This window comes from Pantherophis guttatus, chromosome 6, assembly GCF_059756535.1.
Source record: "Pantherophis guttatus breed Tessera chromosome 6, ASM5975653v1, whole genome shotgun sequence".
Classification (NCBI taxonomy): Eukaryota; Metazoa; Chordata; class Lepidosauria; order Squamata; family Colubridae; genus Pantherophis; species Pantherophis guttatus.
In genome coordinates, this window is record NC_142068.1 from 69,224,442 (window position 1) to 69,242,236 (window position 17,795).

Consider the following 17,795-nt stretch of genomic DNA (forward strand, 5'->3'; position numbering starts at 1 on the left):
ACCGCTCATTTAATAGCTGATATTCTCAAATATTCTCTCTCAAATTTAACTCCAGATTCCACTTTTCCACTCTCGGAGCTGGAAAGCAGAAGGGAATCAATCCTCCCATTCAAGGGCGACCCTGTGGTAAACACCCGGCCGGAGGCCCGGCGCAGCCCGCCAATAAACTCCCCGTGGGAAAACCAGCCGGCCTCGCCCACGGGACGGAGGGAGGCGGAGCCAAAGCGGCCTTGCCGCATGCGCACTAAAGTTGCCGGCTCCTCGCCGGACGGAGCCGGCAGGCAGTTCGAAGCGATCCTGATGGTGCAGGATCAGGGCGGCAGGGAAGAAACCGCCGGTCCCACCGCCGGAGGGTCAGAGGCAGCGGAGCGATGGGAGCTCAGGCAGGAAGAAGCCGGGACCCGGGAGGAGGAGGAGGTCGGAGGTGCCCCTTTCCAGGTTCACGACATGGAAGCGGCGGGCGCTGCCAAGCCGGGCGACGGGAGCTCCTGTCTCTGGACCTGCTGCAGGATGCCCGGTGGGTGAGAAGACAAAGTACCGGTGGCTTTTCGGTGAGCCGGTTTAACCGGCGCCATCCCTGCGCTTCTGCCCTTGACCTCGGCCGGGGGTGCTGAGAAACGGCGCTCTTTTTTAGGTGCCCTCCGGCTAAGGCGAGGCTGAGCCGCCGCTGCTTGTGCCCGGGCGACGGGCGAGTTCCAGCCCGTGCCCAAATAAATGCCCGCCCTCCCTCTCTCCCTCCCCCCCCCGCCTCCTTCTTAGGTTTCCTCCAACTTTGGAAAACTCCCGTTAAACAATTCGGACGGGGCTCCCCCAAAGGAGTAAAACGAGGATGGCGGATCTTAAAGGTTCAGTTAAAAAAAAATAAAGAGGTTTCCCTTTAGTTCCTTGAGAAATAATAAAGCAACCATCACAAACAACAACAACAACAACAACAAAACATTTCTGAGTGGATCGACCAGGCTGGTAGGATTAGAGTGCCACGAACTCTAATCCGCCACGTTTTGTAGCGCTTTCCTCCTGAAAGCCTTGCAAAAGCCCTGCATTTTTTTTTAGATGTTCATTTTTCACTCTTTATCTAATTTTATAAAATGTGCTGTCGTTTTTGTTCTGGAAATATGCATTCTTGTGGGGGGGGGCGGTTCTATCTGTCCTGAATCTGTATTTGCTGAATTATTCAGCACTCTTATGCCCAGAACTACAATAGTTTAAACAGGAGTTTACTGTCCCTTCTTCACACAATGTGGTAAAGGAAAACAGAAACCTTCCTTTAACTGTGTAACTCATGTAACTTAACAGTGTGTGACCTTATTCCTTAATGTGCCTCATTCTTCTAATGGGAAAAAAATGTTTGTTTGGAATCAAAAAACTTTAGTTCCAGATTAATTACTGTAAAAGTTACAATTATTATTATTTAATTTGGAAACTAAGTTTACACCTGTTATCTTATTTAATAGGTTTGGAAACAACTCAGAGTCACTTAGGTGGGATCTATAATAATATGGAATATGTTACAGAATAATGGTATTAAGTAGCCTATATTCTCATTCTTTGTAAATATAATTATTTGTATGCATTTATATTCATATACATGCATATATATGTGTGTATGTGTATGTGAATATATATATGTGTGTGTATATATATGTGTGTGTGTATGTATACATATATATACATACATATCCATGCAAATTCACATAAACATATAGAATAGAATAGAATAGAATAGAATAGAATAGAATAGAATAGAATAGAATAGAATAGAATAGAATAGAATTCTTTTATTGGCCAAGTGTGATTGGACACACAAGGATGCCTTGGTGCATACGTTCTCAATGTACATAAAAGAAAAGATATATTTGTCAAGAATCAAGGACTATATCTGGTTTAAGCCTGACATATAGTCCTTTTTTAACTATAATTGAGCCCAGAATTTTGGCCCTAAGTCATTGCGATTGTTAAGTGGATCATAGTGTGACCTGACCTGATTTTTATGATCATTTGTACAATGGTCATAAGGCAAATCACCATGGTCGTTAAGCAAAGCCATTCTCTTGAATGGATAGTTTTTGCTGGAAACTGGAAATTGGGATCAGTGTGGGATGCTGCAACTAGTTGTAAATGCGAGCCAGTTGCCAACTGCCCAAAATACAACCATGTGACTATGTAGATCTCTCTCTCCCTTTCCCTCTGTGTGTGTGTTTGTGTGTGTGTGTTGTAACTTTGAGGATGGGTTGTAAGTAACTTTTAGGGAAGTTCACTGTAACTTTGAACACTCATTAAGCGACCAATCGTTAAACAAGAACTATTACTTGTAGTTTTGTTCACTATTACCTGATATTGCTCTCCACTATGTAATATCTGTAAGAGGTAGTTTTATGTTTATACATAAACTTGTATTGAATCTCTGTTGGTCTGTGCCATACTAAAGATTAGACTTGACATATAAAACCTTTCTATAAAATATGTATAGGTTGGAGTGTTTATGATTGAATGCATTTCCTGTGTGAAGAAAACATATTTTCGATGCAGGTCTATGATGTTAACATTTTGTGCTTTTATGTATAATAATGTATTTATTCATACACAAAAATATGTTAACTTCTGTCAATCTCTAGTCAGACTTGTTCCTGAGTAAAAATGACATCTCTGTTCCTCGGTGTAATTATGAAATCAACTTGAATTTAAAATTCCTATCAAGGGTATAATGTTGCCTTTTCAATGCTGCGTTGAAAGTATGATTACATTTTAAGATCCAATGTCAGTAGAACATTGTGCTTGGAAAATATTATCTTACTCGATTCTTAAAGTTTACATTGAAAAGACAGATGAAGGAAGAGTGTAGCAATTTTCTGAGCTTGATAAAAAGCAGCTGAATGAGAAGCTCCTTTATTTTATTATTTATTTTGGCAGTGTGAAGCGATAGCATAGTCTTTCATCCGAGAACATATTAGCAGATAGATTAATCTCCTGATAGAACGAATAAAAAGAGCATGCGGACGCTGCATGGAGCTGATTCTGGGAACTGAAGTTCACACATTTTCAAGTGCCCAAAGTTGAGAAACATTGCTATAGAATACTACAGAAGTGTGTGGGAATCATGCTATTGGGAAGGATAAAGGAAACTTTGTGGAATGATGAAGCATAAGAGACTGTGGATGAAGAAAAGTGCACATAAAAGAATGACTGCTGCAAAAAAAAATGAGGATTAGAGGAAGATATATAATGTGTATACAGAGATAGAGATAATTTAGAACAGAATTCCCAAACTATCGTGTTTCCCCGAAAATAAGCCCTCCCCCCCAAAATAAATCATCCTCTGAAAATAAGCCCTCGCCTGAAAATAATCCCTCCCCAAAAAATAAGGCCTCCCCGAAAATATTTAACCGCATGTGCAGTCTGTCCCTACCATTTCCTCTGGTTAGGGTTAGGCGGACAGAGCTGGAAATCAGGTAAGACGGCAAGAGGAGCCCTGTCTTACTCCACGCACCCCAAAATAATAAGATCTCCCCGAAAAGAAGGTCAAGCGCTAATTTCAGGGTTCAAAAAATATAAGGGTTTTATTTTCGGGGAAACACAATATTCTCGCTTTGTGGACTGGTGGGGCTGGAGGGGAAGACGGGATGGTTCTGTGTGAGCAACTGGTAAGCACAACTCCATTTGCACGAGTGGCAGGCACATGCTTGCCCACTGCTCATGCAAGTGGAGAAATGAGTGCATGCTTGCCTGCCCGCCACATCCACAGCCCAGTTCCGAACAGCTTACAGCCCAGTAGTGGGCTGTGGCCTGTGGTTTGGGGACCCCTGGCTTAGAAGAACATTCAATGAGAACAGGGAGTGATTAAGATGAAAAGAGGTGCAAAAATTGAGCAACTTTAATGGAAAACATGTTTTGGAAGTAAGTGAAGCAACTTCTAGAAAATGGAATGAAACTGAAATGGAGAAATGCTGGACGCATTGATATACTGAAGAATGGAATTGAAACACTGGCTGACCTCCATTGTGCCCCCATCTTCTCAGCCCTGGATCTGGAGGGGAGGCAGTTCTTTCTCACCTCCGTTGGCCAGCTGCAGCTGTGTGCACTCTGTGTCCCTTCTGTCCCTAGCTCAGCCAACCACTTGTCCGGTCTTTCCTCCTGTGATTGCTCTGCAGCACTTGGCCTTACTACTCCTGTCTCCGAACATCTGTCAACCTCCTGACGTTCCTCCACATCCCCATCTGATGTGCCTGGAACTGGCTCTTCCTCATCTGAACGTGCATCTGGGGAGGCATCCAGGGAAGCCATCACATTTTTTTTAATTATTTGATTTATATGCCGCCCTTCTCCGGAGACTCAGGGCGGCTTACAGTGCGTTAAGCAATAGCCTTCATACTTTTGTATATTTATACAAAGTCAACTTATTGCCCCCACAAACAATTTACCCACCTTAGAAAGGATGGAAGGCTGAGTCGACCTTGAGCCTGGTGAGAATTTAACTCGCAGTAATTGCAGGCAGCTGAATGTTAAATGCTGCCTTAGGAGGCATTAGCCTCCTACGCCACTCAGGCTCCTTGACTGTCTACAAGCAACAGTGAAGCATGGTGTTTCCTTGCAAGTTTGGGGCAGCATTTCTGAGTAGGAGATCAGGAACAATGATTTCCTCAATGCTGAGAAATACAGGCAGATACTTATCCATCATGCCATACCATCAGAGAAGCACATGATTGGCCCCCAAATTATTCTGCAGCAGGGCAATAGCCTCAAACATACATCCAATGTCATTAAGCATAAAGAAGTACAAGAAATCCTGGAAGTGATGGTTTGCCCCCCACCTCCCCCCAGCCTTGATCTCAACATCATAGAGACTGTTTAGGAGTACATGAGGAGCCAGAAAGATTTGAAGCAGCCTACATCTACCGAAGATCTGTGGTTAGTTCTCCAAGATACTTGGAACAACTTTGAAGGAACTTTGCCAAGTTCCTTCAAAAAGTGGTTGCAAGTGTACCTAGAAGAATTGATGCTATTTTGAAGGCAATTAGGCAAAGAGCGATCACCCCAAAAATTGATTTGATTTGGATTTCTCTTCTGTTTATTTACTTTCTGTTTTGTTAATTGATAAAAAATAAACTATTAGCACTTCCATTTCTGTATGCATTTTTCATCTACTTCATTTTTGCATAACACTTTTGCACAGTACTGTATCTGTTGGTAATGTAAGGGTTTTCTCTTTGTTAACTGTAGTAGCACAGGTACTCAAGGCTTTCGATAGAGAAGGAAGTTTCAAAGGCTTTTACCACATGGCAGGGTTTTCTGACACTGGTAGTTTAAGATGCATGGACTTCAATTCCCAGAATTCCCCAGCCAGTCATGCAGTCTGGGGAATTCTGGGAGTTGAAATCCATGTGTCTTAAAATTGCCAAGGTCAGGAAACTCTGCCATATTGTGCTTCGGAGAAAGGGGCTTGGACCTGCAATTCCTTGGATTGTGATCCACTTTAACTATTCCACTATTGATTTTGGCATCTTGTTTTTCTGATAATCAAATAGATTGGCTAAACATTAACCTGATGTTTTATTCTTCAAGGTCAGCCTGGTTTGTATTTCTTTCATCAGCTGTAGTTCATTTTGAGCATCTCTACTTTAATATAATATGAAAATAAACAGTACCCATTAACATGAGCCTTTATTGTATAATGAGAAAACTAGGAAAATAATGCAATTGAGATCAAAACAGGTTTGCAGTGGGTATAATTAATCAGATGTCAAAAGGTCTGTCTGTTCCTGTATGAACAATCCAGATTGAAATGACTGTGATTAAACTAAGATGTGTACGTGCAATTCCAGTTGTAATATGCTGGAGATTCAAGTTGTCTTGATAGATAGATAGATAGATAGATAGATAGATAGATAGATAGATAGATAGATAGATAGATGATAGATAGATAGATAGATAGATAGATAGATAGATAGATAGATAGGCAGGCAGGCAGGCAGGCAGGCAGACAGACAGACAGACAGACAGACAGACAGACAGACAGATGCATGCTATATATGCTATATATATGCTTGTGTGTGTGTGTGTGTTTTGCACTGCTTTGAATTTTATTTTATTTTTGTATTAGAGAGTGAGCTGCCCTTAGTGTAGGAAAGAGAGATGACTGGTGGTTGGAAGAATTCTGAATTTATTATGGAGAAGGTACAGTCTGTGTAAATAGGTTAAGGACCAAACTGTTTGCAACTAGCATTTTAAATAAAAAGAATCATGCATGTGAGTGGGAGCTCACTGCTTCTTTTTCCCAACTGAATGTAGTTGAAATGCAGGGTGAATATGTATGTATGTATGTATGTGATTTATTTGCTGCCCATCTTGTTTTGAAGCGACTCTGGGTTGCTGATACCATTAAAAGGCATTAAAACCGTGGAATATAAATATTTCTAAAATGATAAAAATGGAATTACAATTAAGATAGAATTACAGTTAAAAGATAGGGAGGGAGGGAGCAGGATGTGTAGGCAGGGCGGTAATTGCCCACCCTGGTTTAGAGGATGAGATGTTTCTTTTGCAAACCATTTCTATATGTTCCAATAGTGACTCCTTATCACATCAGTACTAAGATTTTATTTTAAAATAATCTTAAATACTGTTCAAATGCAAGAAATAACTCTGCTAATTAAAATTTCTAATTCTAATTAAAAGTTTTCCAGTGGGAGTTAAGCTTGGGATGAGTTAAATGATGGTAAATAAAGGCTAATGTTTTAATAGTGATACAAGTTGCCCTTGACTTACGACCACAACTGAGCCTGAAATTTCAGCCATAAATCAAGACACAGCATGATTGGACTTTTATGCCCATTTTTATGATGATCATAAAGCAAGTCACTGTGATCATTAAGCAAACCACACGGTTGTTAAGTGAATCGACCATATCCAGTGGGTGTTTTTCAGCTGGAAAATGGCAAAAAAAGGTCACAAATCCCGGTCACATGACTGCAGATCCCAGCAACTGGTCACAAATGTGAGCTGGTTGCTGAGCACTCAAAATGCAATCTCATGACCATGGGGGTGCAGTCATAATTTCAAGAACAGGTCATACATACGGTAGCTTTTAAGAATCAATTGTAACTGAACAGTTGTTAATCGTAAGTCAATAACTTCTTCTATCAGGTCTTTCAAACATTAAATCTCTCTTAAAGAAAAACTAGGTTCATTTTAAACAATTCAGATATAAATTTATTATCCAATAAGTCTCCAAATGCAATGGTCTTCTAAGCTAGACAAAAAGGTAGCCTGTTTTGAGTTAAGCTCACTTCTTAGTGACTTCATATGGTTAACACCTTCAGGTATGGAACTGATTTGCCCTTGCCTGCTTCTTTAATGTTTTTTTTTTACTTCCTAGATTAATAAAATTCAAGTAATTATTTTTAATGGGAATCAGGCCTGGGTAACCTATTGTCAGCATAAGATCTCCCCCAATCCATATCTGTGGTCAAAGGAGAAATGTTGCTAAAACATGCCAACTAGTCGTCGATTTTCCGTAGCATGCGGTATCTTCTTTAAAAAAAAAAAAAAAAAAAGCTGAAAATAAGTGGTGTTGTCCTCTGCTAATCTCAATGCTTTTATTTACATTAACTGCTGCATCTTCATTAACTGAATAAAGTTAACTGAATCTCTCCAATCCTACCACCAAAATAGACTGAACCTTTCAATCCATCCTCTGTAGGGATAATAACACCATCCCTCCTGTAATTTTCAGATGCTGGAAAAGAAACAGGCTCTGGTTTCCAAAAGGATTTCTACTCATTTCTCAAATGTAAATATTTACACTTTACTAGCAAACATAAGCATTTACTTTCAATTTATTAAAAAATGACATTGATCTGCCTGGTAATTATGAAATTTTACATCTTAACTGTCTATGTATTCAGAAGAACCCTAACTCTGGCAAGATTTAATGTTCCAACCACAATTTTTGAATGGAAAATACAGAATATCATACTGTGGGAAAGGGGTTCCTGAAACATAAACCCACATTTTGCTATTATAAAGATTATTATAAAGATGCCTAGATACAGTTATCAAGGAGAGAAGCCACCTAGAACTAAGGAGAAATTCCCTGACAGTTAGAACAACCAATCAGTGGTTGTTCAATTTGGTTGAACAACCAAATTGCCTCCAGAAGTTGTGGGTACTCCAACATTGGAAGTTTTTAAAAAGAGATTGGACTACCATTTGTCTGAAATGGTACTGTATTAGGCAGTGATGGCTAACCTTTTTGCTGTCACGTGCCAAAAGCGGGGTGAGTGCGGTGGGGTCGCGTGCATGCGTGCCCACACCCCTAATTCAATGCCCACTGTGTCCTGCGCCCCCTGCATGCAAGCGTGACCCCTCCATGCCCCATTTTCAGCCTAGCAGGCCTACCTGAAGCCTCCAGAGGCCGGAAATGGCCCGTTTCCCGACTTACGGTAGGCCCGGTAGGCCTGTTTTTCACCCTCCCCAGTCTCCAGAGGCTTTTGGCCAGTCCTGCCCATGCTGCCCCTCCCCTCCCAGAGCCTCCACACGATCCCTGTACTTACCTGGCATCCAAAACGGGCCATGTGGAGACTGCTGGGAGGGGAGGGGCGGCATGGGCGGGACCAGCCGAAAATCAGCTGCCCAGCACGCACATGTGCGCTGGAACTGAGCTAGGGCAATGGCTCGCGTGCCCGCAGATATGGCTCCGCGTGCCACAGGTGGCACGTGTGCCATAAATTCACCATCACGGGTATAGGGTTTCTTGCCTGAGCAGGACTACAAGACTTCCAAGGAGACTAGAAGACCTTCAAGATCCTTACCAACTCTGTTATTCTGTTATTCACATCATATTTCAGTGAAAAGGAACATGGGGTAAAATACAAAACATAGAATATAAAATCTACAGACATGTATCTAAGTTGCAAATATAGTTTTTTACTTCATTTGTCGCAGACAGGAAATCAATGAAATCTCCATAATAAGATCTGTTTTGACGCTCTGTCACTATGTGTTGGATAGTTTGTTTCTTTTGTCCCACAGTCACAATTTGGTGACCGTGTTTTGCTGCATTTATAGAGGGGCTTCTGCACATCTATCACGACTAGTGTAAATTTGGTTCAGTGTTGTCCATATCACATGGTGATGCTCAAATACAGTTGGTTTTTCCGAGATGCAGAGAAAGCTTCAACATTGTGGGGGGCAATCTTTTATTTGTTGTTTCCATATGTGTGGGTCGAAATCATCTTTTACAAGTGTTGGATAGCTGGATGTCTAGATCTCAGCCCGTTTTCCTCCAAGCAGGCTAGGTCGCTCAGTATTGGCAACTGGGAATTGTCAATAATCTTCAGTTATTCATGAAGAATGTCCTTTTTTTTTTTTGAATGCTGGAAAAAGGAGAGGAAATAGTTGAATGTGCCTATTTTTATATTCCAATGATATCATTTGTCAGTTTGTGTGTCTCTGATGAGAAAACCAAAATAAAACACATGAAAACTCTCCTAGATCAGACTAAGGAAATTATCAATGCAGGGCAGCATTTTATTGTCAGATTACTTAAATCTTCAAATTGCCTCCCACAAAACCTCTTAAACAATTGCTTTTTCTAAACCACTACAATTTTTGACATAAATGGATATAAATGGCAAAAGTACTAAGTTAATGTATAACACAACATTTTTACTCTTTTTACAATAGGAAGTCTTCAAAGACTTTATCTCCAGCTTTATTTTATTGAATATATAAGAACTCAGGGACATTTGTAAAAAAAAAAAGAGAGATCAAGAGTCCCATCCCCATATACTTCGATGATATACAAAAGGGGTGGAACTTGTGATTGCCATCTTGACTTTTGACCTCTCCACAGACCACTGTAAGAAATACAGTACTTGTTTTTCATTTGTGCGTATTGGAGTAGATGCTAGCTCTACTGAATCATGTTACTGAAAAAAACCCATGTTTGATTTCTCATATCAATTAATCTTAATCAATTAGTCATTAATCTTAAGCACATTAGTGTCACCAGTGATTCGAGATTCAGTCTTTTCAAAATGAAAAGTTCCCTGCTGGTTGAAAGCTGATTTTAGCACTGATCTCCATGATCTGAAATGGCTAGGTCATGACCGTCTATATTTTGTCACCTTAGAGTCACAGCTGTTCAGTATTAGAAAACAGTGATTCTCAAGTTTCAGGTTTAATTCATCATTGCCTAGCAACTGACAGAAGCACCTTGCCAAATCATGCTTTGTTTCAGTCACTAAATCCTGAGACATATCTTTGGCTTGTTTAATCACCTTACATGAACTAATCCAGAATAGGGGAGAAAAAAAATAATAATCGCAAAGCAATTTAAATCCTAAGAGTACTGTATGCAGTTCCTGGAAGCATCCAGGTCCCAAGAAAATTCTTGATTATCTTTTCTGTCTTCAGCAAGTTCTTTAGAAAGAAGAAAAAGATGCATAAGCTGTCCCAGAATTCTGTTTCTTTTTACTGTTGGGTGTTGGGCATGTATTAATTTCCTGGTCCTGACCACCCTGAGTCCTTGAGAATCTTGCAAGATTCTGTTAATGTAGCCTTGCAATAAAGTAGAATTAGTTCATCTACTTGTGTTTCCTGACTGGTTTATTTGGGAGGTCTGACATCAGTTTTGCAAAACTCAAGGTACAGACTTTTAACAGCTTGATCAATTAAAGAAACTTTCTAAGTTTCTTTCTCTGACCTTTAAGTCACTGGAGGTTCCTGCCTCTGTTATCTGACGGCTTCCTAGGCAGCATCACTTCCCATCCTCCCCCAAGGTCACCCACACGTTCCATTACAGTTAGCCAGAAAAGATGCTAACTCCTGAATTTTTGTTGCCACTATAAATAAGCAAGCTCTCTTCCTACATAGTTCTGAGCCTATGCCTCCTGAAGTTACCTCATAACATCAATTCTTTTTAATTATCCATTAGCAGCCTTGAAGTAAAGCTCTTAGTATTTCTCTTGTAATCATTCTAAATGACTCTGGTGGCATTTTTCTTCTGGTTTTCCTTTCTAATTATTTTAATTGAAGACCAGGAGAATGTTATAGTGATTAACGTATTGAGGAAGGAAAAGGGAGAGTCAAGTTTTAAGTCTACCCTTGGTGGAGACTCGGGCCAGTCAGTCTCTGTGCTCAATTTATCTCACAGGATTATTGTTGTGGGAAAATGATGGGAGAAGAGGAAATGCTACATATCTCACCTTGAACTATGGGATATAAATTTAACAAAGTATTCTTTGTGTTTCTGTGCTTCATTTGGTTCACATAACTATTTGGACCCTAGTATTTAGTATGAGTGTGTAACTATATCAGTGTTTCTTAGCTTTGGCAACTTGAAGATGTGTGAACTTCAACTCCCAGAATTCCACTGTCAGCACATGCTGGCTGGGAAATTTTGGGACTTGAAGGCCGCACATTTTCAAATTGCCAAGGTTGAGAAACATTGGTCTATATAATGAAGGCTGAGTGTATTTTCTTTGGGATATAGTAAATAATTGGTTTTTTCCCCTTTTTATTGTTTATTTTATGTATATGAAAATATTGGTTGACTGAGTTATTTTCTTCTGTATGAAGTTGAATGATCATGACATTAACTGGCCTTCAACATTTTCAATATTATCAATCGGAACAAATTTTCCCCAAATGTGTAAGCCAGAATTAATTATTCTTCATAACAGTGTATAAATCCACTATGTATGCTCCGTATTTCAATTTTAAAAATATCTATACTAATAATATATGTGTATGTATTAACATTTGCACGTCTATAGGGATAGGGGCTCTCAGGCAATATAAAACTGCAATGTATTATTCTCCCTGAGTATTACTTGTTCAGATGTCAGCATGCATGTAAAAGAATATTTTTTAATTATTCATTGCTAACTGGAAATTACAATTATTCCATTCTAGGAATAAAGATGAAAAATGGATGTCCAGGGCTTGGCTTGTTCTATACATTATTATCTGCCTTCCTGTTCTCTGTTGCTTCTTTATTTCTAAAGAAAATTGAAGACGTTCATTCAGTGGAAATCAGTGCTATTAGATGTGTTTTTCAAATAACATTTGTTCTTCCTGGATTAATATACTTCAAGTGAGTATTCTCTTCCTTTTGCATGTAAAAAAACTCTAACAAAGTTCATAGAAGATTAAAATGCACAAAAGATGTATGGGATGGATATATGTCTATGGAGATTCTCAATCATTCAGATCATGGTTGTCCCAAAGGTGCTTTTGAAAAGGCAACTGGATTTTCTTGGTTTTTTTCCTTGAAAATGTTTCACTTCTCATCCAAGAAGTTTCTTAGTCAGAATTGAGGAAGCTTCTTGAATGAGAAGTGAAATGTTTTCAAGAAAAAAAACTATGAAAGTTTAGTTGCCTTTTGAAAAGCACCTTTGTGATATGTGGGATGGGTAAATATAACTATATAGTATGTTGAGTTTTAATCAGAACATTATATAATTATATACTTTTTGCAGCTAACATGACTTAATTCCACAATATTTTAAATTGATACAGGGATGCATGGCATGCATTTTACAAATCTGGAGCAAAGCTAATGTGATGATAGCAGAGTTAAATCCAATTAAGGTCCTGTCAGATCTGTGTAAAACAGGATTGGGGGAAAAGAAGATTAATACTGTAACTTAAGCAGGCAGAACCAGAATCCTGACTTCTCACAGGGTTGGCTTATTTATCATTTTTATATATTTATACATTATTTATATTACCGTTTATGTTTATCTTGATGGGATTTCCCAGCCAGAGAAAAGGGCTGTATAGAAGGGACTTGAAGACAGAGTAATCAATTGTGAATAGGAGACCTCCATTCTCTTCTTCTGCTTTCAGTGTCCTTCTATATAGCAAAGGTCTAAAGAGTGCCTTATTACATTGCTTAATGTATAATGCATCCGCCCATATGATAGACAAGGACCTCACTAATGTGTGAGGTTGCTATTGAGTTTGCAGCTGGAAGACAGTTTGCTTAAGGAGATGAGGGCACTAAATCAAGAGAATTGACAATTGTACAGATGTATGATGGTGATAGCATCTGGCTCATCTCTTTCAACATGTGAGACTACCAGGGAATAAGGGATCCCATTTTATGATTATTTTATTTATTGATCTTGTTGTTTTCCCCTACCTGATATTTACATTACTTATAATTTTGTTATATTGTTTTTATTCTGTTTTTAAATATTGTTAGTTGCCCGGTATTGTGTATTGTTGACGGGTAGCCATATACCAGGGTTGTAGACCAGACTGGGAAATTTTAAAAAAATCCCCAAAGAAGTCAGTGGTAAACCACTTCTGAACTATTGTTCAGAAAATTGCATAGATGTCCCCATGAGTCAAGTTCAACTTGCATAGCTTTCATAAGATGGCACTAATAGTTTGAACTTCCTAATTACAAGCTCAGTAGCAGATGAAGACAGAGGAGAATAACAGAATGTTGACTAGTCTGTGTGAAAAAAAGCTAGTCAACAAAAGCATTTGTGTAATACTGAAAATGTTTTAGGACCATCCTTTGATGGTGAATTGATGCCAGTGAGGAATCTGTTCTTAATGATTGATTAAAAAAAAAAGTTCTATTAGTTGAGAACTATGACTTGGATGAGTGTGAATCTCCACAGGCATTCTATTACTTGATTTGAGTAGCTTCAATAAATACCCTCCAGCATGCTTATTTGAGAAAGGGAATACTTATTTCATTTTGTTTATTTATCAGATTTATTTGTCACCTGTCTCACAGTTAACTTTAAAAAAAAACTTGTAAGCACATTTATAAGTTTGATGAACTTCAGAACCTTGAAGAAAGTGCATTTGATATAAGGGTTAAGAATATGGGTTATATGTTGGAGTTATCAGATATGGCTAAATTGACTGTTTTAATTAAAGAAAAAAACATAAATACCTTTATTTCTACTTGGAAACCACTTCTGGACTTGGTGCTGGAAGTGGGAAAAAAATTGAAACTTTGATTTTGAGTTTTACTGATTAGATAGATTTGTTGTTATAGAAATGGCTAGTTTCTATTATTATGAAAAAGTAAAAAGTTGAGGGTAGATGTTAATGCCTTATTTTACTGCTCCAAAGGAGTCGAAAGTCAGTGCCTTTTTTTTTCTTTTTCCCTTGCTTTCCTTCAGTATCCACTTCCCTTTTTCCTTCCCTAATTTCCTTAATATTTACTGTATTTTTCGGACTATAAGATGCACCGGAATATAAAACACACCTAGATTTTGAAGAGGAAAACAAGAAAAAAAATAATTTTTGGCCTCCGGGCATCCAGTTTTTGCCCTCCCTGGCCCCCAGGAGCACTCTGCAAGCCTCCCAAACCCTTTGCGCGTCCCATTTTTGTGGAAAACGGGCCCATTTTTGGCCTCCTGAACCCACCCACCCCCACGCGTCCCATTTTTGCCCTCTTTAGCCCCCAGGAATACTCTGCAGGCCTCCAAAGCCCTCTGCCAACTTTTGATGAAAATGGGACGGGTGGGGTGGGGGATTTTCGGGAGACCAAAAACAGGGCCATATTCGGTCTATAAGATGCATCAACATTTCCACCCACTTTTTTGGGGGGAAGTGTGTTTTATGGTTGGAAAAATACGGTACCTTTGTATTCTCATTGTGTGTCATATTATAAATTTTATACACACACACACAGAGTGTTTCTCCGAAAATAAGACCCTGTCTTATATTTTTTTGAACCCTGAAATAAGCGCTTGACCTTATTGCCATGTGCTCAAATGCCCGATTGGGCTTATTATCAGGGGATGTCTTATTTTGGGGGAAACAGAGTGTATAAATAAATATAAAAGAATATGGGTTATAAAAGGTACTAAAGTTAAATATTAGGAGAATTTATATGAAACAGTTCTAACATTATTGTTCTTGAATTTGAATTTGTAGTGTTTGTTCTAAAATTCATTGTGTGATGTTAGGGATACTGAAGTATGATTATTGACTCTCAAGCATAAAGTACATATGATGTTTCTCTCTGTTTTTTTCTTTCATTTCAGAACAGGATTCCTAGGACCAAAGGACAAGCGACTAGTTCTTTTCCTCCGAGGATTCCTTGGCTCCAGTGCAATGATCCTTGTTTATTACTCTTTCCAAGTGATGCCTCTTGCTGACGCTACTGTCATTACATTCAGCAGCCCGGTTTTTACATCCTTCTTTGCCTGGATCTTCCTCAAAGAGAAATACAGTCTCTGGGACCTTCTTTTCACCCTGATTACAATCACCGGAGTAGTCTTTATAGCAAGGCCCCCTTTTTTATTTGGATCCAATGTTCTTGACATGGAAGAAAGTTACACAGATCATCTTAAAGGAACCATAGCAGCCATTGCCAGTGCAGTAGCCGCCGCCTTAACTTTTGTGATCCTAAGGAAAATGGGGAAATCCGTCCATTACTTTTTGTCCGTTTGGTATTATGCTATAATTGGGTTAATTGTGTGTATAATCACGCTTTTTATAATGGATGCGTGGAGTTTGCCCAATTGTGGTATAGACAGATTTCTCCTAATCTTAATTGGATTGTTAGGACTTGGTGGTCAGATATTTCTTACTAAAGCATTACAGATTGAAAAAGCTGGCCCCGTTGCTATAATGAAAACCATGGATGTGGTGTTTGCTTTTATTTTTCAAGTTCTTTTTCTTAATCATATACCAAGATGGTGGACAGTGGGAGGTGCTCTTTGTGTGGTAGCCAGTAGTTCTGGAACAGTTTTCCGCAAGTGGTATCAAAATTCCAAAAGAAGCACAGAACAAAAAATTTAATCCACTAGGTGTTCTGTCATTGTTAAATAGAACAAAGTATTATGATACTTGTTTTAAATAATTCATCAATTGGCCAGTTCTCTCGACTCAGTGTTCATTATCTAGGTAAGAATCCTAACCATAACCAGCTTCTTTTATATCAGGGATGAATCTAAACAAGAAGAAAGATTGTTTTTGTGTGCCAAATTTGCCTTGTTTAGCAGCCTTTGTGCCTTGCAAATCCAGCAATTTCATAACAGGTTATGAGTATTTATTCTTTAGGTTAAAAAATGTTGCAAAACCAAAACGCCACAAGGTTTGCCTAAGTGTTTAGAAAATAGGTTTTGCAACCTAACTCTGATTTCTTATGTAAGGCATCCCTGCTACATGTTTTCATAAAGCTGATTGATCTCTTGGCGCCAATGTATGCACTATAAAAACTATGAAAAAGGAAGCACTGTGAAGTTGCATATCTTCCTTCTCCACCTCTCTTATAACTTGAAAAGTGTAACCAAACTCTTAACTTCTAAACCATTCCAAAAGTGGGATTTGTGAAGTACAGAATTATGTCTTATTTCACAATTTAAATTGAAATGGATGCAATTTTGGTTTCACAGTGGAACTGGGAAAAAGTCAGTTATTTATGGTGTGTTTCCCAATTTTCATTCAACTTGAAATGTTTGTTGCAACATTTGAACATTGTTTTTAGTCCATTGACTTCTACAGGGTAAATATAATTGGCTATAATATGCCAATTGCAGCAGATAATGATCTGTAAGTGCTTTGGATATAAACATCAGGTGCTTCCACTATGCCCACTTTGAATTTTAATTTAGATCACTTTACATTTATATAAACTAATTTGATTGCATATGATATTGTATGACTGAATCATGCAGATTGCAGTGTTAAAATTACACTGCATTGCAGCCTCATAAACTTTTAAAACATAAAATAGAATGACAGACTACAAAAACTTCCTCTTACAATATTCAAAGCATCAGTTTTGTTATTTTAGTGTAGTACATTAACTAAATTCAGATTGGTCTCTTTTCAGCTGCAAAATGAATTCTTGTTTCTTTTTGTCCACTCAAGTCTCTAAAGAACAGATTTTTTTTATTTAAAAAATTATGAATACTACTTTTGATATAATTATGTCTTGTATTTTGTTTAAACAGATTTTATTGTATTTGTAGAGATGTAAACTACAAATTTGCGTGTCTTAAATATATTATTTCTGAGTAGAAGGAGTGAAAGCCATATTATGCTTGGATTGTGGGCAACGTTCTGTGCATGGAACAGTTGCTTTTGAGAGGCCCAAGCCTGAGCTGATCTATTTTGAGTAACCCATTGTGGGGTCTGTACATGGAAGGAATAAAAGGCCATTTTGATCCTGGGAAAAGGAATTGTGGGTGGGGATGGGGAGGCCTGGGGAGGAGGCCAAGGATGGAGGTGACTAAACAACAGGAAATGGGAAGCACAGATTGGACCACAGAGACACTGTCCTGGACATGGGCCAGCTGAGAAGAAAGAGAAGATCCTTGACAGGGCAGGTGGGCTAATCAGATATGCTATGCTAGAAGCTGATGAAAAAGGGAGAGTCACCTAAGTCAATCAAAGTGGTCCAGGGTTTGGTTCTACTCAACCACATATGGTCCAGAATAGTTCAGTGGAAATTCCAGAATGTGGAAGTTTGTTCTGAGTTTGAAAGCAAGCATTTTCTTCTCTTCATGCATACCTTCCTACTAGTATTCAATTACTAAAATTCAAGTCAAGGAATAAATTGAATGAAATCCCCCAGCATCTATTTGCCAACAGAAGGGTCATCCTTAATAGAACATTCTCTCTGTCCTACTATAACTCTCTCTTGTGTCCCCCAAAGATGCAGTTCAGATAGGTACTGAACAGGGAGAAAAGATAGGAGAAATTACTTAGTCAGGAAGATATCTGCTTGCTCACTGCATAGTGGAACCCAACAATTACTTGTATAGGGCCAATTCTTTTTAGAGAAACGGACTGTAGTTGCTGCCTTCTGCAAT

General features: G+C 38.7%; 1 protein-coding gene across 1 annotated transcript; it reads left to right on the forward strand.

Annotated features, from left to right (window-relative positions):
• Window positions 1-224: 224 nt before the first annotated feature.
• On the forward strand, window positions 225-17,000 carry SLC35G1 (solute carrier family 35 member G1). Its single transcript, XM_034430410.2, has 3 exons — window positions 225-517; window positions 11,914-12,094; window positions 15,018-17,000. Exons 1-3 carry the CDS (start codon window positions 238-240, stop codon window positions 15,775-15,777), a joined length of 1,221 nt encoding a protein of 406 aa, XP_034286301.2. The 5' UTR covers window positions 225-237; the 3' UTR covers window positions 15,778-17,000.
• The last annotated feature ends 795 nt before the right edge of the window (window positions 17,001-17,795 follow it).